Here is a 27650-nt window from a genome sequence, read left to right on the forward strand (position 1 = left end):
TCTGCAGAACAAGGCCAAGGATTTTATTCAAGACTGTTCCTTGTTCCAAGAAAAGAAAACCAATGGAGACCCATTCTGGACTTGTCCGCACTGAATACTTACCTTATTGTGCCAAAATTCAAAATGCTGACTTTACAGCAACTCCTTCCCATGCTGGGCAAGGGGTCTTGGCTGGTAACTCTGGACCTCAAGGAGGCATACCTGCATGTCCCAATCAGACAAAGTTGCAGAAGATACCTCTGATTTCTTGCAGGCTCAGAGCATTATCAATTCTCAGCATTGCCCTTTGGCTTATCTACTGCCCAGAGTGTTCACGAAATGCCTGGCATCAGTAATTGCACATTGCAGACTTCAGGGGATACAAATATACCCTTACCTGGACAACTGCCTTATACAAGCGGACAGCCAACAAGCCTTGTTAAAAAAACTTGGACTATGTCATTCACCTACTGCAGGCCTTGGGATACACAGTCAGTATTCAGAAATCAAGTCTCGTACCATCCCAACAAATACCTTTCCTGGGTGCCACACTGGACACAAACACCCAGATGGCGTTTCTGACAAAAGAAAAACAAAAGCAATTACCAGAATACTTCAGAAAATTAGTAACACACACCCAGATGACTGCAAGGAAAATCCTGCAGGCCCTGGGTTTCATGGCATCTTGCATTCTTCTGATTCCACACGCAAGGCTGCATATGAGGAAGCTACAATGGTATCTAAAAAGTCTATGGTCTCAACACAGCCACAGCCTGGAAGCATTGATCCCACTCATTCCATGCCTTCAAAAGGAATTTCTGTGGTGGGCCCAAGCAAGCCAGATAAACAAAGGTCTGCCTTTCAGCAAGCCTCATACAAGTCAAACCATAACAACAGACGCCTCAGACCATGGATGGGGGGCGCACATGGAGGGCAGATGCATTCAAGGACAATGGACACAAAAAGAAAAGCACCTGCACATCAACCAAAAAGAAATGCTGGCAGTGATACATGCAATCAAGGCCTTCGAAAGGTTCATGCATCAGGGCCATCTACTAATAAAGACAGACAATACCACGGTTATGTGGTACATAAACAAGCAAGGAGGTACCCATTCCTACCCTCTTTGCAGACTGGCAATGAATCTCTGGGATATTTCCCTACAATTGAAAATAGAGCTACAATCCCAGTTTGTACCAGGGAAGGACAATGTTCTGGCGGACAGCCTAAGCAGAAACATCATGGATCCACACGAATGGATGTTGCATCCAGACATTTTCTTACAAATAACTCAAGCATGGGGAAGGCCGGACATAGATCGTTTTGCCTCCCACCTCAATCACCATCTGAAAAAGTTTTGCACAAGGACATACCATCCTCAAGCATGGAAGGTGGACGCTCTCTCCTTCAGTTGGAACTCTCTAACACTATATGCCTTCCCACCTCTTCCTTTGATGACCAAGGTGTTACTAAAGATCAAGACAGAGCAGCCGAAAGTCATACTGATAGCTCCACACTGGCCAAGACAACACTGGTACCCACTGCTACGGAGCTTGACACACACCAATCCGTGGCTCCTTCCTCAATGGCCACTTCTTCTGACACAGCACAATTACAGGACACTACACCCCAGCTTGAAGACATTGAAGCTGACAGCTTGGAAGATTCCATGACTATTCCTCAGGATACACTTTCCAAAAGGGTAAAAGATATCATCCTGGAGGCGAGCAGACCTTCCACTAGAAAAACATACTCAGCAAAATGGAAGAGATTTCTTATCTGGAACAGTAAAAAGGGTCAAGACCCATCAGTGATGAGCATTCCACAGATCCTAGAATATTTGGCTGAAATGATCCACAATGGCCTTTCATATTCTTCCATAAAAATACATGCTTCAGCAATATCTGCCAAATATAACACTGATCCACCTGTATTTTCTCACCCATTGCTAAGATAGTTTCTAAGAGGTATAAAGAACATCAACCCTCCAAGAAAACCACCAGTGCCTGCATGGGACCTCAACTTCATGCTGGAAAAATTAACTCTTCCTCCCTTTGAACCAGCAGCATCTTCAGAGTTGAAATTTCTGTCTTGGAAGATGGCTTTCCTTCTGGCAGTAACCTCAGCAAGAAGAGTCTCTGAGCTACAGGCCCTTATGGCAATACAACCATTTCTCATTTTTCATCAGGACAGAGTTTCTTTGAGAACCAATCCGTCATTCATGCCAAAGGTGGTATCCAGGGTGTCCCTGAATCAAGCTATTCACCTGCCTACCTTCTTTCCCAATCCTCAAAATAAAGGAGAGAGACTTCTGCACACCTTGGACATACACAGACAGTTGCGCTACTCTTTGGACAGAACAAAGTCCTTCAGAAAATCTGACCAGCTTTTTGTAGCTTGCGCTGCTGGATTGCAGGGAAAAGCAATTTCCAAACAGACAATTTCTAAGTGGATTGGAAATTGCATTCGATTCTGCTACTCTTTTCATGGAAAAACTGTGCCAGCTGACAACAGGCCACATTCCACCAGAGCTACAGCTACCTCCACAGCCTTTTTAAGAGGAGTGGCAACAAAGGACATTTTAGAAGCTGTTACATGGAGCTCCGTGCATACATTTTCCAAACATTATAACCTGCCTTTATATTCCAGATCCAGAGCAGGGTTTGCTTCTGCAGTCCTGCAGGGCATTTTAGCTACACCATCTTTGTCTTAGTGCCTACCACCCCCAGGTTGGCTATGGTATTCAACCCATATGTCAGGACTGCAGTTGCATCCTTGAAGGACATAGTACAGTTTTGTACCTACCATAAATGTAGATGTCCAATAGGTATGCAACTGCAGTCAGGTTTTCCCTCCCACCTACCCCTCTGTGGTATTCTCTTGGGTTTCTACCCCTCATTTTAGCTACCTGGGGTAATCTTTTATGGTGTATTTGTTTTTATGTTGTTGTACTTGTCTGGAATTTTTTCTCTATTTTCAAAATTTAGCCTTCCTTAGAGGGCACCTGGCATCTGGGGCAAGAAACACTGAAGAAGATGGCGTCGGCTGACGCTTTTATACCCCAGGTGCTCTGACGTCGGGGAAAGGGCGACATCAGCCGGACCCAGACTTTGGAATCCGGCCGACCGAAGGGCTGCCTGAGGCAGGACAACCCATATGTCAGGACTGCAGTTGCATACCTATCGGACATCTACATTTATGGTAGGTACAAAACTGTACTTTTCTCCTCTCCAAGGAGGTGCATGACGTCATCTTGGAGGCCAGAAGACCTTCGACTAGAAAGGCTTACTCCACCGAATGGAAACGATTTTATGCCTGGAATCTCTAAAAGGGACAGAATCCTTGGGTAATAAATATACCTCAAATTTTACAGTACATAGCTGAGATGTTAAACAATGGACTTTCCTTCTCCTCCATCAAGATCCACGCTTCAGCCATTTCTGCACAATACAACACAGATCCTCCATTATTCTCTCACCCTCTCTTAAGGCAGTTCCTCAGAGCGGCAAAGAATATAAATAAGAATATAAAACCCCCAGGAAACCACCAGTCCCTGCTTGGGACCTCAACTACGTACTGGAAAAGCTGTCCCTTCCTCCCTTCAAGCCAGCTTCTTCAACAGAGTTACAGTACTTGCCATGGAAAACAGCCTTTCTTCTGGCTATCACATCAGCACGCAGTGTTTCGGAGTTTCACGCCCTCATGGCTGTGCAACCATTCATCATTTTCCATCAGGACAAAGTTTCCTTATGAACCAATCCTACCTTTATGCCAAAGGTAGTATCCAGTGTAGCTTTGAATCAGACTATCCACTTACCTACCTTTTATCCAAATCCACAAAACAAAGGGGAAAGACTACTACATTCCTTGGACATTCACAGACAACTACGTTACTACTTGGACAGAACAAAATCATTCAGGAAATCTGAACAACTCTTTGTGTCCTATGCTGTAGGTGCTCAGGGAAGGCTATTTCCAAACAGACAATTTCAAAATGGATAGCCCACTGCATACGCCTTTGTTACTCATTTCATGGAAAAACTGTGCCTGCATGCATCAGATCCCACTCCTCCAGAGCCACAGCTACCTTTGCAGCCTTCCTCAGGGGGGGTCCCTACCAAGGACATTTTGGAAGCAGCCAGTTCAGTGCACACTTTCTCCAAGCACTATCACCTCCCACTATACTCAAAATCTAGAGCGGGCTTTGCCACAGCAGTCCTGCAGGGCATCCTAGCCCCTCCTAGTTCCACTTAGTGCCTACCACCCTTACTTAGCTTTGGGATTCTACCCATCTGTTATGACTGCAGCTGTATGCACGATGAACACAGTACAGTTTTGTACCTACCATAAATGTAGATGTTCGAGTGCTCATACAGCTGCAGTCCAGGTTTCCCTCCCTCCGACCCCTCTTAGGATAGGCCTTATGACAACCACTTTTCATATAACCTTTTTGGGTTATTCTTTTATGGTTTATTTGCTTGCAACTACTGTTTTTGATTTATCAACATTGCATCTTTGCATAACATTATGTTTGCCTTCCTTCTGGGGGCACCTGACATCTGGGGCAAGAAAAATGGAAGAAAATGGCGTCAGCTGCCTCTTTTTTTACCCCTGCCGCACTGATGTCAGGGAAGAAGCGACGACAACCGACGCCGGACCTAGACTTTGGAATTCGGCCGACAGAAGACCCGCCTGACGGCAGGATAACCCATCTGTTATGACTGCAGCTGTATGAGCACTCTAACATCTACATTTATGGTAGGTACAAAATTGTACTTTGTCTTACCATAACGTTCCATCTGTGATGTTGATCCTCGTTCAGTCATTACGACCCTCCCTCCATCCCCCTCCTGAGGCTTATAGTGAATCTCACCTTCCTATTCAGATAGGTCAGTTGACCAGAGCTAGCTTGTACCTTCTTTTGACTTGCAAACTCAGTCTGAGGTAACAGGGAGAGGGGAATTTATGGGTAAGAGTTTAGCTCGAGAGTTTGTGGCTGATGCGAGCTTGGAAAATAGCTGGCTTGGTTCCGAGGTCGGAACCGATACCCATGCATCATGACTGAACGAGGATCAGCATCACAGATGGAACGTTATGGTAAGACATAACTTTTTCCTATCATTAATTGTCTAAGGACAGAGTTTCTTTGGTGGGCAACAGCATGCAACCTCAACAAGGGACTACCCTTTACTCAACCCCACGCCACCCAGACCCTAACCAAAGACGCATCAGATTATGCCTGGGGGGCACACCTGGACAACAAGGGCATTCAGGGCCACTGGAGCCCAAGTCAAATTAATCTGCACATAAACCAAAAAGAGATGTTCAGTTGTGCAGCATGCTCTAACAGCTTTCAGATCCCTACTCTCACCAGGACCCCTGCTAATATTTATTTTATTTTATTTTACATTTGTTGACTGGGCTAGTCTAGCTGGATATATGTCCATTTTCAGTAGAGGCCCGGGGAGATAAGCTCCAACATTCAAAATGAGATTACATTAAAAAAAAGCATGTGAAAAAACTTTACAGCAGTACATGAACATACATGAATAAAAACTGAACACCACAGTTATGTGGTACATCAACAAGCAGGGGGGAACTCACTCTTGCCCACTCTGCAGGATAGCCATGGCCTTGTGGAACACTGCCTTGGACATGCAGCTCCATCTGCAAGCTCATTTCTTGCCAGGCAAACAAAACACACTGACAGACGACTTAAGCAGAAATATCCTAGACCCTCATGAGTGGCAATTAGAGCCCAGCACCTTCAGCCTTCTGATTCAGAAATGGGGGACTCCAGAGGTGAATCTCTTTGCCTGCCCCTGCAATCACCAGCTCAGCAAATTCTGCACCAGGACACCTCACAGCAGGGCCTGGAAAGTGGATGCCCTATCCTTCCAGTGGGTAAACCTTTCAATCTCTGCATTTCCCCCTCTGGCCCTTCTCTCAAGAATATTTCTCAAGATAAAACAGGACAGACCAAGGACAATTCTGATTGCCCTGGACTGGTCATGCCAGCACTGCTACCCACTGCTGCACAGCCTGTCACCGGTGCCACCCTGGCAACTACCCCAGAGCCCCACCCTGCTCACTCAACAGCGGGGACAGATCTTGCATCCGCAACTGCAAACCCCAAGTCTTTGCAGCCTGACTTATTCCTTGAATTCTCCCCCAGTGACCAGCCTAAGCAAGCAGGTACTGGATGTCATTCTTGAAGCCAGAAGACCCAGTACAGGAAGTCCTATGCTGACAAGTGGAAAAGGTATTGCTCCTGGATTCAGTCTAAAGGAGAGGACACAACTCTGCCCTCCCTGCCTCTAATTTTGCATTACTTTGCAGATGTTCATCGTGTTTCACTGTTGCAGTCATTACACTTGGGTTATCCTGCTGGCAGGCGACCTGCAGTCGGCCCGAGTTCCAAAGTCCTGGTCCAGCGTCGGTTGCTTTCGCCTCTTCCCTGACGTCAGTGTGCCAGGGGTATAAAAGTTGCAACCAACGCCATTTTCTCCAGTCTTTCTTGCCACGCGGTGCCCGAAGCAAAAGCAGTTTGCAAGTGCCGGTCGGCCGACTCCTGAGATTTTCAAAATTGAGTTTCAGAATCGAAGTCCTCAATAAAGCTAAGTACCCCGTTGGGGAAACTTTTTCTTGATCCAAACCGATGTCAGTAAAAGTTAATATTTGTATTTCTTGCGGGAAGCAAATACCTCATAAGGACTTTCACTCTTACTGTATTCCTTGCCTAGGCCCTGACCACGACGTTACTAGTTGTCAGTTTTGTGCTAGATTCAATAAACGCACTATTAAACGTTGGTTTGATTTCGCTTTACATTATTTTGGCCGAAGGTTTAATTACATAATGCCGTCGAACAACTGACGACCGGAATTTATAAAAAATGCAAAGACAAAAAAAAGGACAGGCATCCGAGGTCCAAAACCGACGACAAAGCCTCTTCTAGGCCAGTCGCCGGTTCTCAGTGAGGTGCTTTCGCAGACCCTGACACCCGCTACCTCAGAGCCACAGGCCGTAACCGACAGCCACGTGGAGACACCGAGGCATGTGGAAACTCAAGGTATTGGGCCTACGGAAACTATACCCTCAGATGGGTCCGGAGCCGCTGAGCAGGCATCTGCTTCTGAGGGTGTTTTCAGACCTTCACAACTTACAATTAAGCCCACTACAGCAGCAAAGACAATGAAACAAGTACAGCATTCTCCACAACAGTCATCCATGCCAAAGTAACAGATGCTTAAAATGGCCAAAGACCTAATTACTTTAATCAGGGGTTCCCATCCCCCTCCTGACAAAAGGCCTAGGCAAGACACTGACTGTGATTCCTCTGACCAGGTTTCCATTTCCTCTGATTCCTCTTCTGATCAGGGATATTCTCTCCCTCCCTATGAGGACTCTGATGCAGAAGAGTCTATACCTTCAGCCTCAACGCCTGAGGATTATTCTTTTGGGGAAACCCTGCACACCATGAGGGAGCATTTCCATTGGGAGAGCCAGGATTATTCAGAATCCAAGAAAAGGCTCAAGACTTTCTTTTATTGCCTCAGCACAGGCCCCTGGCTATCCCTCCTGTGCTTGATATTGTTGATTGTTTTTTCTGAATCCAGTCTGTCTCCTGATTCCTTACCCCCTGCACCAGTTAAGTCAGATAGGTACTACAGGGTCCCTGACTCTCATAAGTTTCTTTACAAAAACCCCGCTGCAGACCCAGAAACAATTTCTCGGGGTCCTAAAGGGGTTAAGGCTTCCACTGCTAAAAATCCTGTCCCCTCAGATAGGGATTAAACTGTCAGTTTCACATGCTTAAATGTCAACAGTACCTCATGTCATTGTTAAAACAGAAAATTGTTTCAAATTCAGAAAGTCCTGACAGTAAGGAAATGCAGGATTTATTGCATACAGTTGAACAAGTGGGAAAGCATACTCTGCGATGTGGTTTTGATTCATTAGAGGCTTCTTGTAGAGCCGCAGTTACAGGCTCTGTTATTCGAAGGCATGCTTGCTTGAAAGAACAAAGTTTACCTGACCGTGTTAAAGTAAAATTATTGGATGCCCCACTACAGCATGATGCTTTGTTTTGTGTTAAGGCAGAAGAGGTGTTAAAGAAAATGGAGGATAAAGCAAAATCAATGCAGACAGTGAAAGATTTCTTACAGGTTCAACCACCTAGATTTAGCAGAAACTGGCCTTCAAAAAATTGGTCCTTTCCAGTGTCAGACAGGCCATAAAGAGGCAGATACAGACGCCCAAGAGGCAGATCTCAGCCCCAAGGCTCCTACAGACCTAAACAATGGGGTGCTTCAGCCCCCAAAGGAGGGGAAGACAAATTACAACCTTATAGGAAACAGTCGCAATGACTTTCCTCTACAAATGCCAAGCACTTACCTTTTGACAGTACCCTTAGGGGGAAAGCTAGCACTTTTCTCAAAAAATTGGCACATGATCACCCAGGACCAATGGGTGCAGAATATTGTTTCAAAGGGTTACAGGTTCCACTTCCACATGCTTCCAAAACCAAAAGGTATGCCAGATCTGCCGCAAAACCAGTGGCCAGAGGCTCAAAAACAGATTGCTGCTCTTACATGGGAGCTATTCAAAAAGTTCCACAGCAATAACAGGGACAAGGATTTTACTCAAGACTTTCCTTAGTACCCAGAAAGGACAAAGCCTGGAGACCAATACTGGAACTGTCAATCCTAAATACTTTCCTGGATGTTCCAAATTTCAAAATGTTAACACTACAGCAACTTCTGCTCATCCTGGGCAAGAAGGCTTGGCTAGTTACTTTGGACCTCAAGGAGGCATACCTGCATGTCCCAATCAGACAATCTTGCAGAAGATACCTCAGATTCATAGCAGGCTCAATGCATTACCAATTCTCTGCACTGCCCTTTGGCTTACCTACTGCGCCCAGGGTCTTCACAAAATGCCTGGCACCAGTAATTGCATTTTGCAGACAAAAAGGAATTCAAATATATCCCTACTTGGACGACTGCCTTATTCAAGCAGAGAGCAAGGACATTTTTCTAAAACATCTGGCGTTTGTAAAAAGATTACTAATTTGCCTAGGGTACACAGTAAATGAAAAGAAATCAAAACTAGTGCCCTCTCAAGAGATAATATTCCTGGGTGCAAGCTTAAATACATCTGCCCAGATGGCTTATCTCACGCCAGACAAACAAAGGCAACTGACTCATTACTTTCAAATGATGGCAACAAAAACCCAGCTCCCTGCAAGAAAAATTCTGCAGGCCCTGGGCTTCATGGCATCCTGCATTCTACTAATTCCATATGCAAAACTGCATATGAGGAAACTACAATGGTAACTAAAAAGTGTTTGGACTCAGCATTGTCACAGCCTGGAGACTATCATAACTTTAATTCCCTGCCTACAACAGGTGTTTCGATGGTGGTCCCAGGCCTGTCACCACAACAAGGGGCAGCCTTTCACCTTACCCACAGCCAGGCAGACAATAACAATGGATGCATTGGATTATGCCTGGGGGGCACATATGGCAGGAAAATGTATTCAGGGCACGTGGCCCAAGGAACAAATGCATCTTCACTTCAATCAAAAAGAGATGCTAGCTGTACAGAATGCCCTGACAGCTTTCAAGGACCTACTACATCCAGGACAACTATTACTAAAGACGGACAATACCACAGTTATGTGGTACATAAACAAGCAAGGGGGCACACATTCCTACCCCCTATGCAGGCAAGCCATGACTTTGTGGAACACAGCACTGACCTATCAAGTACATCTGCAGGCACAATTCCTGCCAGGAACAAAAAATACACTGGCAGACTAACTAAGCAAAAATCTCATGGATCCTCACGAATGGAAGCTAAATCCACAAGTGTTCAGCATGATAATGAGGACGCCCAGACATGGATCTTTTTGCCTCCCCTCACAATTACCAAATACAGAAATTTTGCACAAGAACTTGTCACTCTCAAGCATGGAAATGGATGCTCTATCATTCAGCTGGAAAGGCCTGACAGTGTATGCCTTCCCTCTGATGCCTCTTCTTACCAAGGTGCTACTAAAAGTCAGACAAGAAAGACCAAAAATGATCCTGATTGCCCCAGACTGGCCACGCCAGCACTGGTACCCAATCCTAAAGACTTTGTCTCAAGGCCCAGCTTTGTTTCTACCTCAAATTCCTCATCTTCTGACACAACAAAACAATCAGATTCTGCACAGTCAACTCAGAACCTTAAACCTGGCAGCATGGCAGATAATGTAGCCACTCAGACTGCACCTCTCTCTCTAAAGCTGTTATGGATGTCATTTTAGAAGCCAGGAGGCCCAGCACTAGGAAATCTTATGCAGAAAAATGGAAGAGATTCTGTGCTTGGAATCAGGCACAAGGGCTCGAACCACTTGTCCCTAATATACCTCAGATTTTACAATACCTAACTGAGATGCTGGACAAAGGCTTACCTTTCTCGTCTATTAAAATCCATGCCTCTGCCATTTCAGCTCATTACAATATGGAACCTCCTATTTTTTCACATCGTATACTACGGCAGTACCTCAGAGGGGCAAAAAATATAAGCCCCCCCAAGGAGAGCACCAGTACTTACTTGGGACCTCAATTTTGTTTTAGAAAAACTCACACTGCCTCCTTTTGAACCAGCCAGCACAGCTGATCTAAAATTCTTATCATGGAAAACTGCTCTGCTCCTAGCAGTAACTTCAGCAAGAAGAGTCTCAGCGTTACAGGCATTAATGGCTGTGGAACCTTTCCTCATTTTTCATCAGGACAGTGTTTCTCTTAGGACAAACCCAACATTCATGCCAAAAGTGGTCTCCAGTGTGGCCTTAAACCAAACCATTCATTTACCTACGTTTTACCCAAAACCCCAGAATAAAGGGGAGAGACTTCTGCATGCTTTGGATATACACAGACCGCTACGATTCTACTTGGACAAAACAAAAGCTTTCAGAAAAACTGAGCAACTGTTTGTAGCCTATGCTGCAGGATCACAAGGAAAGCCTATTTCAAAGCAGACAATCTCAAAATGGACAGGACACTGCATCCGCTTCTGTTATGCACAACATGGCAAATCAGTGCCTAAGGGCATTAGGCCTCATTCTACCAGAGCAGCAGCCACTTCAGCAGCTTTCCTCAGAGGAGTACCAACCAACGACATATTAGAAGCTGTAACCTGGAGCTCAGTGCACACTTTTCACCAAGCACTACCACTTACCTCTCTACTCCAAATCCAGAGCAGGCTTTGCCACTGCAGTTCTGCAGGGCCTGGTAGCCTCTCCAAATCCAATTTAGACCCAGCCGCCCAACCTCAGCTTTGGGATTCTACCCAAGTGTAACGACTGCAACAGTGAAACACGATGAACATAGTACAGTTGTGTACCTACCATAAATGTAGATGTTCGAGTGTATTCACTGTTGCAGTCCGGGTTACCCACCCACCATCCCCCTTGTTTCATTGCTGGGACTTTTCTGTACTTCTCATCTCTATACAACCTATATGGTGTATTTGCTTATAGATGAAGGAAATGTTTATAGCTATATATGCATGTTTTTTGGCATAATTTTATCTTTCCAGCCTTCCTATCTGGGGGCACCTGACATCTGGGGCAAGAAAAACTGAAGAAAATGGCGTCGGTTGCAAATTTTTTTACCCCTGGCGCACTGACGTCCGGGAAGAGGCGACAGCAACAGACGCCAGACCAGGACTTTGAAACTCGGGCCGACTGAGGGTCGCCTGCCAGCAGGATAACCCAAGTGTAATGACTGCAACAGTGAATACACTCTAACATCTACATTTATGGTAGGTACACAACTCTATCTTCTCCACAGAGGCCTGTCCTTTTCCTCCATTAAAATCCATGCCTCTGCCATCTTGGCTCGTTACAACTCTGAGCCTCCCCTATTCTCTCACCCTCTCCTCAAACAGTTCCTGAGAGGGGCAAACAACTTAAGGCCACCAAGGAGAGCACCCACCCCAGCTTGGGACCTTAACTTTTTACTGGAAAAGCTCACACTGCCCCTTTTGAGCCTGCAGTATCAACAGACTTAAAATTCCTCTCTTGGAAAGCAGCATTGCTCCTGGCCATCACTTCAGCGAGAAGAGTGTCTGAGCTTCAAGCACGTATGGCCGTGGAACCCTTCATTATTTTTCATGCTGACAGGGTCTCCCTCAGGACTAATCCTTCCTTTATGCCCAGAGTGGTGTCCAGTGTGTCTCTCAACCAATCTATCCATTTGCCATCCTTCTTCCCTAATCCTCAAAATAAAGGGGAAAGGATCCTGCACTCCTTGGATGTGCTCAGATTCTACCTGGATAGGACTAAGCCCTTTGGGAAATCTGAACAGTTACTACTCAGTTTTGCACCAGGGACAGAGGGCAAGGCCATTTCAAAACAGACCATTTCCAAATGGATAGCACACTGTGTCCATTGCTGCTACAAACACCATGGGAAACCAACCCCTTAGGGGGTCATAACACATTCCACTAGGGCAACTTCTACCTCTACAGCATTCCTGAGGTGAGTCCCTACCAGGGACATTCTGGAGGCTACCTGGAGCTCTGTACACACATTCACCAAGCATTACCACCTGTCTATGTTTTCCAAATCCAGGACAGGATTTGCAGCTGCAGTCTTGCAGGGCATACTAGCTAGCCCAAACACTTCTGGACTGCCTCCACCCTTTCTACAGCTTTGGGAATCAACTCACATGTAATGACTGCAACGGTGAAACACAAAGGACATAGTACAGTTGTGTACAATTACCATAAATGTAGATGTTCAAGCGTATTCACTGTTGCAGTCCTGGATGTTCATCGTGCATACAGCTGCAGTAATCACATATGGGTTCTCTGCCGTCAGGCGGTCCCTCGGTCGGCCGAATTCCAAAGTCTAGGTCCGGCGTCGGTTGTCGTCGCTTTCTTTCCTGACGTCAGTGCGACAGGGGTATACAAGACACAGCCGACGCCATATTCTTCAGTCTTTTTTGCCGTGCGGTGCCCGAAGCAGAAGCAGTTCGCAAGTGCCGGTCGGCCAGCTCCTGAATTTACAAAAAATTGGAAACCGAAGTCTTCTATAAAGCTAAGTACCCCGTTGGGGAAACTTTTCTTGCCTCAGACCGATGTCAGACAAAGTTAACAATTGTATTTCTTGTGGGAAGCAAATCCCGCATAAGGATTTCCATTTCCTCTGCATACCTTGTTTGGGCCCAGACCATGACTTCTCGGGCTGTCGCTTTTGCGCGACTTTCAATAAACGCACTATTAAGCGTCGGGCGGAGTTCGCCCAACATTATTTTGGTAAAGCCTTTGATTTTAAAATGTCGTCGGAGACTCCGACTACCGTTTTGTCCAAAAAACGCAAGGACAAGGACCGACTCGCGAGGCCCGCGGTCTCCACTGACACCACGCCAAAACCGGCTGCACGTGGTCCGGTTCTCAGTAAGACACCTTTGCAGTCCCTGACTACCGACGACACTTCCTTGGCGGTGTCTTCTGTACCCGAGACCGCAGGTACCTCGGCCCTTACTCAGACTACAAACATCAAAGCCACTGTGAGTGTTGAACCTCCTAATATGGGCAGGCCCACTTCCACCCAAGGTGTCTTTAGGCCCTCATCTTCCTTTTCCATTAAGGCCTTTACTAAGTCCAAATCAGCCATGCATCCCAAGAGGCCTGTTGCTCAGGGCCCATCCCCGGGCCCCATGCCTAAAAAGCAGATGCTTAAAATGGCTGAGGATTTAATTTCTCTTATCAGGGATTCCCAACCTCCTCCAGACAAGAGACCCAGAGTGGAGGAAGATTCTCCCTCTTCTGAACAGGGCTCCATTTTCTCAGATCATTCTGATGTAGAGGAACACTCGTACTCTCCTTATGAAGATTCCGATGCAGAACAGTCCATTCCTTCTGTATCTCCCCCAGAGGATTTTTCTTTTGGGGAAACCTTGCACACCTTGAGGGAACACTTCCATTGGGAAGGCCAAGACTTTTCTGATTCCAAGAAAAGGCTTAGGGAATTTCTTTTGTTACCTCAACACAGACCTCTGGCTATACCTCCTGTCTTGGACATACTTGATGATGTTTACTCGGAGGCTTGTCTTAATCCGGATTCCCTGCCTCCTGCCCCAGTCAAACCTGATAGGTACTACAGAGTTCCCAACTCTCACCAATTTCTTTTCAAAAGCCATAATGCTGACCCTGAAACCATTTCTCAAGGCCCCAAGGGAATGAAGGCCTCTACAGCCAAGAATCCACTACCTTCCAAAAGAGAATCTAGATCCTTAGAAAGGTGGGGAAAAAAGGTATACACCTCTGCCACCCTAGCCATGAGGGCCTTAAATTGTCAATTCCATATGCTTAAATATCAGCAGTTTCTGTTATCACAATTAAGAAATAAAATGTCTCAACCTGAACAACCAGATTTGAAGGAATTGCAGGATATGATGCATAGTGCAGAGCAAGTGGGTAAACACACCTTACAATGTGGCTATGATGCCTTAGAGGCCTCAAGTAGAGCTGCTGTTACAGGATCAGTCGTTCGTAGGCATGCCTGGCTTAGGGAACAAAGCTTGCCTGATCATGTTAAAGCTAAACTACTAGATGCTCCTTTACAAAAGGATGTACTATTTGGTACTAATGCTGAGGAGATACTACGGAAAATGGAAGAAAAAGCTAAATCTATGCAAACTGTCAAGGCTTTTCTACAGGTACAACCACCTCGTTTTAGCAGAAATTGCCTTCTAAAAACTGGTCCTTTCCAGCCACGGACAAGCCCCAAAGAGGTAGATGCAGGCGCTCAAGGGGCAGAGGACAATCTCAAGGATCATATAGAGGCAGACAATGGCAAACTCCAGCACCAAGAGGTGGCGAAGACAGTACACAACAATACAGAAAACAAACCCAATGACTTCCTCCTTTTCATGCCAAGCAAGTCTCAGCTGGCAGCTCCCTTGGGAGGAAAGCTGGCATTATTTACAAGAAATTGACATATCACAACAGACAAATGGATCCTGGACATTATAAACAGAGGCTACAGATTTCATTTTCACACTCTTCCAAACCTGCCACACAATCAAAGGGCAGAGGCACAAATACAAATTTCAAAACTCATGGACATGAAAGCTATTCAAGAGGTACCTACTCACGAACAAGGTCAAGGTTTTTATTCCAGAATATTTCTGGTACCAAGGAAAGGAACCGACTGGAGACCCATTTTGGACTTATCCATCCTAAATACATTTCTACTCGTACCAAAATTCAAGATGCTCACATTACAGCAGCTTCTTCCCATGCTGGGCAAGGAGTTTTGGCTGGTAACATTGGACCTCAAGGAGGCATACCTGCATGTCCCAATCGGACAAAGCTGCAGAAGATACCTCAGATATCTTGCAGGTTCAATCCACTATCAATTCTCTGCATTGCCCTTTGGCTTATCTACTGCGCCCAGAGTATTCACGAAATGCCTGGCATCAGTAATTGCCTACTGCAGACTTCAAGGGATACAAATTTACCCTTATTTGGACGACTGCCCGATCCAAGCGGACAGCAAGCACATACTTCTGGAACATCTGACTTATGCAACACGGTTACTGATTTCACTGGGATACACAATCAACAAAGAGAAATCCAGGCTAACACCATCTCAGAAAATAACTTTCCTGGGTGCCAACTTGGACACAAACACCCAGATGGCCTACCTTACGCCAGAAAAACAAGGGCAACTAACTCAGTACTTCAAAATACTAACAAATTGCACCAGGCTTACTGCAAGGAAAATCCTGCAGGCTCTGGGCTTCATGGCATCTTGCATTCTTTTAATCCCATGTGCAAAGCTGCATATGAGAAAACTTCAATGGTACCTAAAAAGCCTATGGTCTCAACACAGCCACAATTTGGAAACAATAATACCAATAATTCCATGTTTGCAAAAGGAATTTCTATGGTGGGCCCAAGCATGTCAAGCAAACACAGGTCTCCCATTCTGCAAGCCTCAAGCAAATCAAGTCATCACAACAGACGCCTCAGATTATGCCTGGGGGGCGCACATGACAGGCAAGTGCATTCAAGGCAAATGGTCCCAAAAGGAAAGGCACCTTCACATCAATCAAAAAGAAATGCTAGCAGTGATAAATGCAATTACAGCATTCAAGGACCTCCTGCATCCAGGACAATTATTGATAAGAACAGACAACACCACAGTAATGTGGTACATAAACAAACAAGGAGGAACACATTCATACCCCCTGTGCAGACTAGCCATGACACTTTGGAACTTGGCTCTGGAATGGCAAATCGAACTTCAAGCACAGTACTTGCCAGGTTTGGAAAACACACTGGCAGACAATCTAAGCAGAAATATGACAGATCCGCACGAATGGAAGTTGCATCCTCAGGTGTTTACAAAGATAATCCAAGCATGGGGGAGGCCAGACATAGATCTCTTTGCCTCCCACAGGAATCACCAATTGGGTTTTGTTCAAGGACCTTTCACCCAAAGGCCTGGAGAGTGGACGCCCTTTCATTGTTGGACAGCATGGACAGTGTTCGCTTTCCCACCTCTGCCTCTTCTGCCCAAGGTGCTCTTGAAAGCAAGAGCAGACATACCGAAGATGATACTGATTGCTCCAGACTGGCCAAGACAGCACTGGTACCCACTCCTGAGGAGCCTAACACATACTCCTCCCTGGCCTCTACCTCTAATGCCTCTTCTGTTGACTCAGCACAGCTACAAAACTCTTCACAGTCAGCTGAAAACTCAATCTCGCTGCATGGAAAATTCCTTAACACCACAACAGACCCTACTCCCCAAAGAGGTGCAGGACGTCATTCTGGAGGCCAGAAGGCCATCTACTAGAAAGGCTTACTCCGCAAAATGGAAACGATTTTGCTCTTGGAATGAGAAAAAAGGCCAGGACCCTAGAAAACTGAATTTGCCTCGGGTATTACAGTATCTAGCTGAGCTGCTGAACAGTGGTCTTTCTTTTTCCTCCATAAAAATCCATGCCTCAGCCATTTCTGCAGAATTCAACACGGATCCACCGTTATTCTCTCACCCACTTCAACACGGATCCACCGTTATTCTCTCACCCACTTGTAAGACAGTTCCTCAGAGGGGCTAAGAATATAAGACCACCAAGGAAACAACCAGTGCCAGCCTGGGATCTTAATTACATTCTGGAAAAATTAACATTGCCTCCCTTTGAACCAGCTGCCTCAACAGATTTGCAATATTTGTCCTGGAAAACAGCTTTCCTTCTGGCCATTACCTCAGCTCATAGGGTTTCAGAACTACAAGCCCTCATGGCTGTGCAGCCCTTTCTCATCTTGCATCAGGACAGGGTTTCCCTTCAAACCAACACGTCATTTATGCCTAAAGTGGTATCCAGGGTAGCTTTAAATCAAGCCATTCACTTACCTACCTTTTACCCCAATCCTCAAAACAAAGGGGAAAGGCTGCTACATTCCTTAGACATCCATAGACAGCTACGTTACTATTTGGACAGAACAAAGCCTTTCAGGAAATCAGAACAACATTTTGTGTCCTATGCTATAGGAGCTCAAGGAAAGCCTGTTACCAAACAGACAATTTCAAAATGGATAGGCCACTGCATACGATTTTGTTACTCCTATCATGGGAAATCTGTCCCTACAGGCATCAGATCCCACTCCACCAGGGCCACAGCTACCTCTACAGCCTTCCTCAGAGGAGTTCCTACCAAAGATATTTTGGAGGCAGCCACTTGGAGTTCTGTGCATACCTTCACAAAACACTACCACCTGCCTTTGTATTCCAAAACTAGAGCAGGCTTTGCCACTGCTGTGTTGCAGGGCATTCTGGCTCATCCCAGTTCCACCTAGTGCCTACCACCCTGTGCGTAGCTTTGGGATTCTACCCATATGTGATTACTGCAGCTGTATGCACGACGAACATAGTACAGTTTTGTACCTACCATAAATGTAGATGTTCGAGTGCTAATACAGCTGCAGTACAGGTTTCCCTCCCTCCTTCCCCTCTTGGTAAAGGATTAGGGGCCAACACCTCCTCATACAACCTAATTTGGATTATCCTCCTATGGTGTATTTGCTTGCAACTACTGTTTTTTGATTACATTGCATTGCTTGAATATATATATATATATATATATATATATATATATATATATGTGTATATAATTTCTGTATTGCCTTCCTTCTGGGGGCACCTGACATCTGGGGCAAGAAAGACTGAAGAATATGGCGTCGGCTGTGTCTTACATACCCCTGTCGCACTGACGTCAGGAAAGAAAGCGACGACAACCGACGCCGGACCTAGACTTTGGAATTCGGCCGACCGAGGGACCGCCTGACGGCAGAGAACCCATATGTGATTACTGCAGCTGTATTAGCACTCGAACATCTACATTTATGGTAGGTACAAAACTGTACTTTTCCCTCCCTCCAGCCCCCTTCTCACTCTCTCTCTCCTCTCTGTGTGTACTACTCACCTCTTGCAGGGGTATTGGTATTTACTTTTTACTGGTGGAGATTTTTCCACCATAGCCTAGCTCCCTAGTGGGGGGTTCCTGACATTTGGGGCAAGAAAAACTGATGTAATGGCGTTGGCTGCCTGTTTTTATACCCCTGATGACCTGACGTCAGACCTGGAGCGACAGCAGCCGACGCAGAAATACTAATTCTCTGGTATTTGGGCTGACTGAGGGCTACCTGCAGGCAGTGATGACTGCAACAGTGAATACATTCGAACATCTACATTTATGGTAAGTGTACACAACTGTAATTTTTTCTGCTTTTGAGGTTTGATGTGCTGTTTTTAAGTTTGAGATAGTAACTTTTCTTTTTCTCTCTTTCAGCACATGGTTATGAGCTTTAGAGTCTCGGAACTTCAAGTGCTTTTGGGATTTGCTGGTAGAAATAAAAGTGGAAGAAAACACGAACTACTTTCAAAAGCATTACATCTGCTGAAGTCTAACTGCAATCCTGCTGTACAGATAAAAATTAAAGAACTCTACCGGCGCAGGTTTCCACGGAAGATTCTGTCTCCCTCAGAACTTCCCATGTTGACCATAAAAGGTGGGACACTCTCAAGTAGCACAGCCATGGCACAGGGTGCAGTCTCGCAGCTGCCATATGATGCCAGCCCTACATCGTCAGTTGTGCCGGGTAGTGTGTTAACTTCTGTACCATTGATTGGGCAGAAACATGAACTTGATTTCCAGCACATTTCCTCACCTGTCCATCCTGTCCACCCGGATGTCAAAATGAAAAAGCTGCCTTTCTATGAAGTTTATGATGAGCTGATTAAGCCTACAACACTGGGTATGTTGACTGCATGTGGCAACTTCAGAGCATTACAACTGTGAAAAGTAATGATGTGCTAAGGGATGGGAATCTGTTTAGTTTTTAGACATTTTCCTTAACTCATTTGCTCCAATGAAGCCCAGGAGATTTTCAGTATAACTTCCAATGGGTGGATCTTGAGCCCTTTTACAGAATCAAATTATGTCCTCACATTTCAAACAAATGTTCATATTTCTGGAACTGTAGGGGTTATGAAAGAAGTATAAATGGCAAACCCTTCAGCACAAACTATTTTTATAGTGGTAATATTCTTTAGGTTCTAGGTCTTAAAAACTAAATTTTAAAAGTCACGGTAAACACAGTAATTATTACATTTGTAATATTTTGTAAACAACTTGCAACATCTCAGCAGCCACTCAAGTTAACACATACTGTCAACAGCGTTTTATTCATCTAGCTGAGAGCTTTCACATGAGGCTAAGGAGTTCTATGTTACTTGGTTGTTCAGATATTTAGAAACATGTAAAATTTATATTATCATAAAAACAACAGGTGTGAAGTTGTTCTGTCTCACCGTTCATTCTTGCAGATGGGTTCGGAGCCTTGATAACTTTTATTAGTAGTAGTTTTAGATACTTTTATAAACTCTCATAGCTTGATTGCATATTTCCCTTGGTGTGCTTTTTCTTAAATTTCTAGTTGGCCTCTTTTTTTTCTAGGTCTAGTTTAAAGTGTGTTTATCAGTGACTTTTATGTCATTGCTATCTTGTTAATAGATTGAGTGTGCTTAGTTAGTGAACTTTTGTCACAGTTTTGAATTATTAGAGATAAGGTTTAGTTTAGTGTGTGAAATAGCAGCTATCTTTATTATTAGAGTTGTGTGCTTAGCATTTAATATTGTTGTGTGCATTTAGACAGTGATTTCTGTCACAAATTAATACTTTCTTTGTTTAGATAAATACGTGTGAGACTGTGTGTGTGAGACGGACACTGTGTGTGTGTGAGACTGAGACAGACTGTGTGTGTGTGAGACTGAGACAGACTGTGTGTGTGTGAGACTGAGACAGACTGTGTGTGTGTGAGACTGAGACAGTGTGTGTGTGTGAGACTGAGACTGTGTGTGTGTGTGTGTGTGTGTGTGTGTGTGTGTGTGTGTGTGTGTGTGTGTGTGTGTGTGTGTGTGCGTGTGCGTGTGTGTGTGTGTGCGTGCGTGTGAGAGACTGTGTGTGTGTGTGTTTTAGCCTGTATTTTTCTAAGGGCTTTTTGACTGTGCTACTGTTCAAATTTATTTGAGTGTGTTCAGTTTGACAGTAATCTTTTTTGATACTGTGTTTAGTACAATATGGCTGACAAAGACAAACACCCTAAGTCAGGATTTAAAAAGTGCCCCAAATGTGGCCAAAAAATGTCTGTCACTGACAGTCATGTCAACAGTGTGTATTGTTTAGGAGCATTACATTTACAAGATAGGTGTCCATATGCCATTCTTTCTCTTCCAGGGTTCTCCAGGAGAGAAAGAGGAAGTTGATTGATAGAGGTTTGCTGAAACCCTCTTTCCAAGAAGCTTTGAGCGACCAAGATGGATCCAGCAAGTCCTCAGTCTTCCAAGACTTCTGGGAATAAAAAATCCAAAAAGTCTTTGACGTCGGCTCCTCAGACATCGGAACTGACCGTTTTATCTTTTTGGAGCCAGTCCTGGAACCGGTATCCGAAGTACCCAAGTCTCCTTTGTTAAAGTCGGTACCACCCTCTATCCACTCATCTCAGTCTTCGATCAGCTTTTCCGATTTGGATGTGGATTGTGTGGTGCAGAAGCTTTTACAGGCACCGGCCTTTGCTAAATTTTTATCGGCTTCGACCCAAGCAGCTTCGGAGACGAAGATCCTTTTGCCAGCTTTTATTTTTCCTCCTCTGAGCCATACCGGTCCTTCGGAGCCGGAGGAGTCGGACTTGATCGCGTATCTTTGGCTGTGTTTACCCTGATGTCCTCTGTGTTGATCGAGGAATCTAGGAGCCGACACTCTCTGGTCGGGTCTGGGGAGGATAGTCAGACCGACTTGTCGGTTCCGAGACTGCCTCTCGGGACTTCAGCTTGGATGAGCTCAGCTTCTACCTCTGGCTCGGAGCCCACTGTCCCGGTACCAGGGGTATCGATGATTTCCTCAGATCCGTCGGTCCCTTCGCATTGGAGCAGAGGTGCCTTCGAAGCCATGAAGAGAGTTATGTCTCCTAAGACATCTTTGACCTCAGCTCCAGATTCTTCCTCCCCTAAAGTGCCTATGTCTGCTTCTGCTTCACACATCCTTGCCAAGAGTAGAGCCCCAGAGCCTCAGGAAGCCCCATTGGGTGGCCCATGCTCTACAGAGACCTCACGAGAAGCTCCCACTGATGAGGTTCCCAGGAAGAGAGTTTGTAAGAGGAAGCATCTGGACTCCGAACAGGAGTCACTGACATCTGATACCGACTTGGATGAATCAGAAGGGTTCCCATGGTCCCCCTCTGAGTATATCTCATTTGCTGAGATACTATAAATCCTTAGGCAGAGGGGTGACTGGCAGTCCACCAACCCGACTGAAGACTAATTGGTTCTCCTGAAGGCTTTCGGGTGTCAGCCCTCCACCTCTTGGGTGTCTCCGCCCTTTGATGAGCTTATGCAGCTGGTCTCATGAAGGGAGTAGGAGTCTCCGGACACCATGGCGCCTGTCCCTAGGCGGCCTAAGAAATTTATCTCTGCTCCCCAAGACAAATCCTTTCTGACCAAGGGTGTGCCAGTTGATGCCATGGCTGCCACCAAAAGGGAAATTTCGGAAACTTCCTCTTTTATCCATCCTCCTAACAGAGATTCCAGGATCATCTATATATATGGGAAGCACACTTATAGTTCAGCGACTTTTGCACTGCATTCGCTCAACTACCTAACCCATTTCATGAGACTGCAAAGAGATCTCCTTAAAGAGCTGAGAGATGCTCTTCAGGATACAGTTGCTGCAGGAGCTTCAGATAAAGTTGCCTCCCAGCTTGCTACCCTTAACTTCATTGTTAACTCATCCATGAACCTCATTTCGTATGCAGCTGATGGAATGAGCAGGGCAGCGGGTACAGGAATTGCTCTTAGGAGACACTCCTGGATGGACTTGTGTTCCTTCACAGAGCCCTTCAAGACATCCTTTGTGAATACCCATTTTGATGGCTCGTCCCTTTTTGGGCCCAAGTTAAAGAAAATTTGACCAGGTGTGAGCAGGAAGGAAAGACTCTGTCTACCATCTGAGTCCGTTTTTCCACACCTACCAGATCCTACCGCAAGGGTCAAAGAGGAGGGAAAACGTTGTTTTGAAAAGCCCAAGGAGCCTTTCAGGACATATGTGGTTGAACCCCCCCCAGGGGCAGAGGAGGGGGCAATAATGGAAGACGCCACTCTCGCGGCAGAGGGGGTCTGCAAAACCAGGGTGACAGAGATCACTTCTTTGGGAAGCCCTACCAGCACTCCTGAAAGCAGACCCGACTGCCCTACTCTGGAGGCAGTCGGGGATCGCTTATCTTTGTACCCAGTTGTCGTTTGTTATTTTTAGCCAGGCGTCTGGATACAAAGCATCATTTCCAGAGGATACTTCTTTCCTTTCGCCATACCTCCTCCACCGACAAGGAAAATCTCAGACGTTCCACCCAGTTACAGGGAACAAGCAACAGTAGAGGTCCAAACTTTGCTAAGAAAGAGTCGTCCAGCCAGTCCCAGCAGACCAGACAGGATCTGGAACTTACTACAGATTATTTTCAGTTCTAAAAAAGACTGGGACTGGAACTTGTATTGGACCTTAGCAGGCTAAACAGATCTGTCAAGAAAGAGAAGTTTTGGATGGTCATGCTTCAGTCCATACTTCCCTTTTTAGGGAAAGACAGTTGGATGTGCTTTCTAGATCTCCAGGATGCGTACTACCACATAAAAATGGCCAGACCTTCCAGGGATCATCTGCACTTCCGTCTGGGAGCTAATCATTACAAGTTCCGAGCCCTGCCCTTTGGTCTCACTACAGCCCCCAGAGTGTTCATCAAATGTATGGCAGTGGTCATGGCTCACTTGAGACATTTAGGATTCCAGGCGTTTCCATACTTAGATGATTGGCTCCTCACTGCCACCACCAGGCATCAACTCATTCAAGCCAGGAACTCCACTCTTGTCACTCTGCAGCCAGCTGGGTATTACAATAAACTCAGAAAAATCTGCCTGGTCACCATCGCAACATACAGTTTTTAATCGGAGCAGAACTGGACACCACCACCGCCATGCTAAGACTTCTAGTAGAAAGAGTCTTATTACTCTGTCAGCAGGTCCGCAGTCTGATATCCAAAAACAAGGCTCCAGCATCAGAAGTTGTAAAATTGTTTGGTGTGATGGCAGTTGCAATTCTGGCCATACCTCAATGACTGTTGTTCACTCAATGGTCTTACCAGGAGCTCTCCATGTCTCACCTGATAATGATCACAAACTCTTGCAAAAAGGATCTTCAGTGGTGGATGACCTCACGTCATGTCATGACAGGTCGTCCCTTAGAATTGTGGTACTAAGTGTAACCTGACACATTCAAAGGTAGGTTATCTTTGCACCACACAAGCATCATTTCTTTTTCTTGAATATTGTTTTGTAGGTCAAAAGGTTGTTCTGTTTTCTTGCATTTGTAAACCTAAATTTCGGCATATTAATGCTTTTACAGTCAATCACAGATGTACTGGAATTTATGGAAAAAAGTTTTGATTTCCCTATTAAGTTTTATTTTTACCCCATGCCTTCTTTCCAGTATGACTTTGTATAACCTGTCTTGGCAATAGTAATGTTTTTTTGGAGTTAAAATGCACCCACAAATCACACATAGTACGAAGCAGATGTATAAACCCATGTAGGCTGAGGCACTTTAAAGGTAACCTTCCTAAACCCTGAAGACCTCCTTGATGAATGACATATAACAATACCCTCAGCAGCCCCAAATGCACGGTTTCAAAACAACACCCACATTAACCCCGCATCTTTCTGAGCCTGTACATGGAAGCCCATAAGGCAAGCCACCACACAACTCATCATTCTGGTCATTGAGACACACTGATGTCCCTGTCACCAGGCTGAGTAATGAGAAAGTCACAGTCAGACGCTTATCGGGAGCCATGATCAGCCATGACCATGCATGTACTCAGGACATTGGACCACAAGTACTGGTATGACTGCTATACTCCATGTGGCTGTAAATAACCTGAGGTGTACCTCCCTAGACTGTATGAAGAAAGGTGACATGGAACTCTCGGAATGCTCTCCAGGCTCATTCTACCTTCTTCAGGGGTAATAACACAATACAAACAGATGATGACTGACTTCAATAATTTGCTTAGTTTCTAGTGTCATTCTAAGTGGGTGCAGTATTTGTCAGCTTGGAAGGAGATGGTCATCAGAACCACTCTGGTTGCCAGAGATGGTCTGCACCTCTCCCCCTGTAGGCTTTTGATATTGTCCTCCCCTGTAGTGCCTGCCAAACCAAAAGCAAATCAAAACCAAGAAAATCTAAATGTGTTATTGCTCAGTGCTAGGAGTCTAAACAAAGCCCACTCCCTACAAGCTCTCCTCAACCTAGAGAACTCTGACGTCTGTGCATTCACCTGAGACATGGTCAGACTGCAGAACAGTCTCCTTTGAAGTAAAAAGGATAACCGCGACGGTTGTCCCACTCCACAAAGGGGGAGCCACGATGGACCCACGGGAACTACCACCCCATTAGCCTGACGAGCCTGGTTTGCAGGGCCATGGAACGTATCATTGTGGAACTCATAAACAAAGACATTGGTAATCTCCAAACTCTGGACCCTACCCAGTTTGGATTTGTAAAAGGCAGATCATGTCTCCTAAACCTGATTGACTTCTTTGAAGCAGTCACCAAAGCCTTAGATGAGGGTAAAATGGTTCACACAGCTTATCTAGATCTCGCCAAGGCTTTCGACATCATCCCCCACTCTGGAATTATAGATAAGCTCACTAAACTAGGTATAAATCCCTATGTCACAAGATGGGTTGCCAACTGGCTCATGGACAGAACCCACACTATGAAAGTAGCGGATTCCAAATCCGACTTCAGACCAGTGACAAGTGGAGTACCACAGGGTTCAGTCCTGGGTCCTCTCCTATTTGGTATCTACTTCTCTGAAGTGCAGGCTAACACAGAAGGTCTTTGACTAACAAAGTTTGCAGATGACTGCAAACTAGGAGCCATAATCAAAACTCCTAACGATGTGGACAAACTACATAAGGGCCTCACTGAGACAGATACCTGGTGTCAAAGCCATGGCCTGAAGCTCAATGCCAAAAAGTGTATTGTCATCCCCTTTGGTAAAACCTCTTTACCCATGAACTACAACATAGCCGGTAGTCTGCTTAATGCCGAAAATGTGATGAGACCTTGGGACACAGACGGACAGTAGTCTCTCCTTTGATGATCACATTGCCACAGTGGTCAGGAAATTCTTCTGCATGGCTCATCTCATCACAAAAGGATTCTCATCCAGAAAAAAAGAGGTCATTGTTCCCCTCTACTCATCACTCATTATACCCATTATAGAGTACACCGCTCCTTTTGGTATGTACCTCACAAGACATCTACAAAACTGGAAAGACCACAGAAATACCTCACAAAGAGGATTACTGGCCTCAAACATGCCCTGCGCAGACTGTCTCAAAAAACTACAGCTTTACTCCATCGCATATTGCCTACTCAGGGGCGATCTCTGCCTAACATACAAAGCTATGTCAAACCCAGAGCTGTTGGACATGCTCCACTTAAAGAAATCCCAATCCCTCCGAGCTACATGCTCTAGGGACCTAAACTTTGTCACCACAATAAACAGAACATGCTGGAGGGGATAGATTCCTGTCCGAGAGACTTCCCATACTCTGGAATAGACTACCTGTCAATGTCAAATAGAGCTCCTCATTAGCACTCTTCAAGAAAAATCTTGATGATTGGAAGGGAAATGGGAAATTCACCCTAGGGATCACTTCTGTGGCTCTGCTCGACAGGGGCACAGGAAAATAATTTTCTTGGGTGGCGAAAGCCAGGGTACATTTTTTTGGCTAGGCTTATATAGGCCCTAGGGCTAATAGCCTAGTACCTACCTATGAACCTATAAAAAATAAAACCCAGAACCCCAGCTAACTCTGGAATGTTGAGGAACTACTCTAAAGCTAACTTTTTAGTATTAAGTGATAACCTGGCAAAATAGCAACCCCAAACCTCGAGAACACTGCTGCCTAAGCAGAACTGTTCACAGAAAACCTGTATAAGCATGTTGATGGCTGCATAGAGGCAGCTGTACCCACCAGGAATAAGTACAGAAAAAACTTAGGAAACAAGCCTGGCTAGGCTTGAAAAGGCCCCAGTAGTTGGAAAGAAGAGGATCAGGGCAGAAATTAGGAAATGTGGCACCCAGCAGGATAACAGCATTCTCATCAAACTGAACAGAAAACTCAGGACAAATAGTCTACCAAATCTGAGGAAAATGTGGCCTCCTAGGCCAAGGATATCTACAAGGCATTTTTCAGCTGTCCATCACCTCAAAGGCAATACACATTTGTATGCAAAGCTCATTGTTAATGAAGCCACGTGTACTGAGCCCAGAATATGCAGCAAACCTACTGGCAGACAAATTTGGCTCTACCTTTACCCCCCCCCATTCTCTCCTCAGGAAATGTCATCAGATATAACTACCTCTATTATCACCAAGGACCAGGTCCTCAATGCAAGACCAAGAACACAGCATCACTGGACCCAGACTGTATCTCAGGCTGCCTTCTAAATAGCATGAAACATGACCAATCAGGCCCACTGGAAACACTTTTTTTTAACCATAGCCTCCAAACAGGCTTAGTACCTCACAAGTGGAGAAAAGCAGACTTCATCAGTCTGTGCAAAGGGGGGGTGAGCTACAGATCCTGGAAACTACTGACTACCAAGTCTCACTAGTCTCATATGTAAAACCATGGAATTAATTGTCCTGCAAGTGATCAGTATTGATATAGGAAACCTCCAGACATTGGACCCAATACTGTTTGGTTTTGTCAAGGGCAGGATGTTCATCGTGCATACAGCTGCAGTCATAACAGATGGGTTCTCCTGCCGTCAGGCGGGTCATCGGTCAGCCGAATTCCAAAGTCTAGGTCCGGCGTCGGTTGTCATCACTTCTTCCCAGACGTCAGTGCGACAGGGGGATAAAGGAACCAGCCGACGCCATTTTCTTCAGTCTTTCTTGCCGCGCGGTGCCCGAAGCAGAAGCAGTTCGCAAGTGCCGGTCGGCCAGCTCCTGAGATTACGAAAATTTGGAAACCGAAGTCTTC

At 45.4% G+C, this 27650-nt stretch overlaps 1 protein-coding gene across 2 annotated transcripts in view; it reads left to right on the plus strand.

The window, feature by feature from the left end:
* The window catches only part of PIAS3 (protein inhibitor of activated STAT 3), a 1163468-nt gene that overhangs the window by 149190 nt on the left and 986628 nt on the right, over positions 1 to 27650 (plus strand). For both annotated transcript variants that reach the window (XM_044079722.1, XM_044079721.1), the window contains exon 2: positions 18838 to 19303. In XM_044079722.1, coding sequence (XP_043935657.1) covers positions 18841 to 19303 — 463 coding nt within the window. In that variant the 5' untranslated portion in view covers positions 18838 to 18840. The remainder of the gene's footprint in view (positions 1 to 18837; positions 19304 to 27650) is intronic.

This window comes from Protopterus annectens, chromosome 8.part0, assembly GCF_019279795.1.
Source record: "Protopterus annectens isolate FY-2018-M chromosome 8.part0, PAN1.0, whole genome shotgun sequence".
Lineage (NCBI taxonomy): Eukaryota > Metazoa > Chordata > Ceratodontiformes > Protopteridae > Protopterus > Protopterus annectens.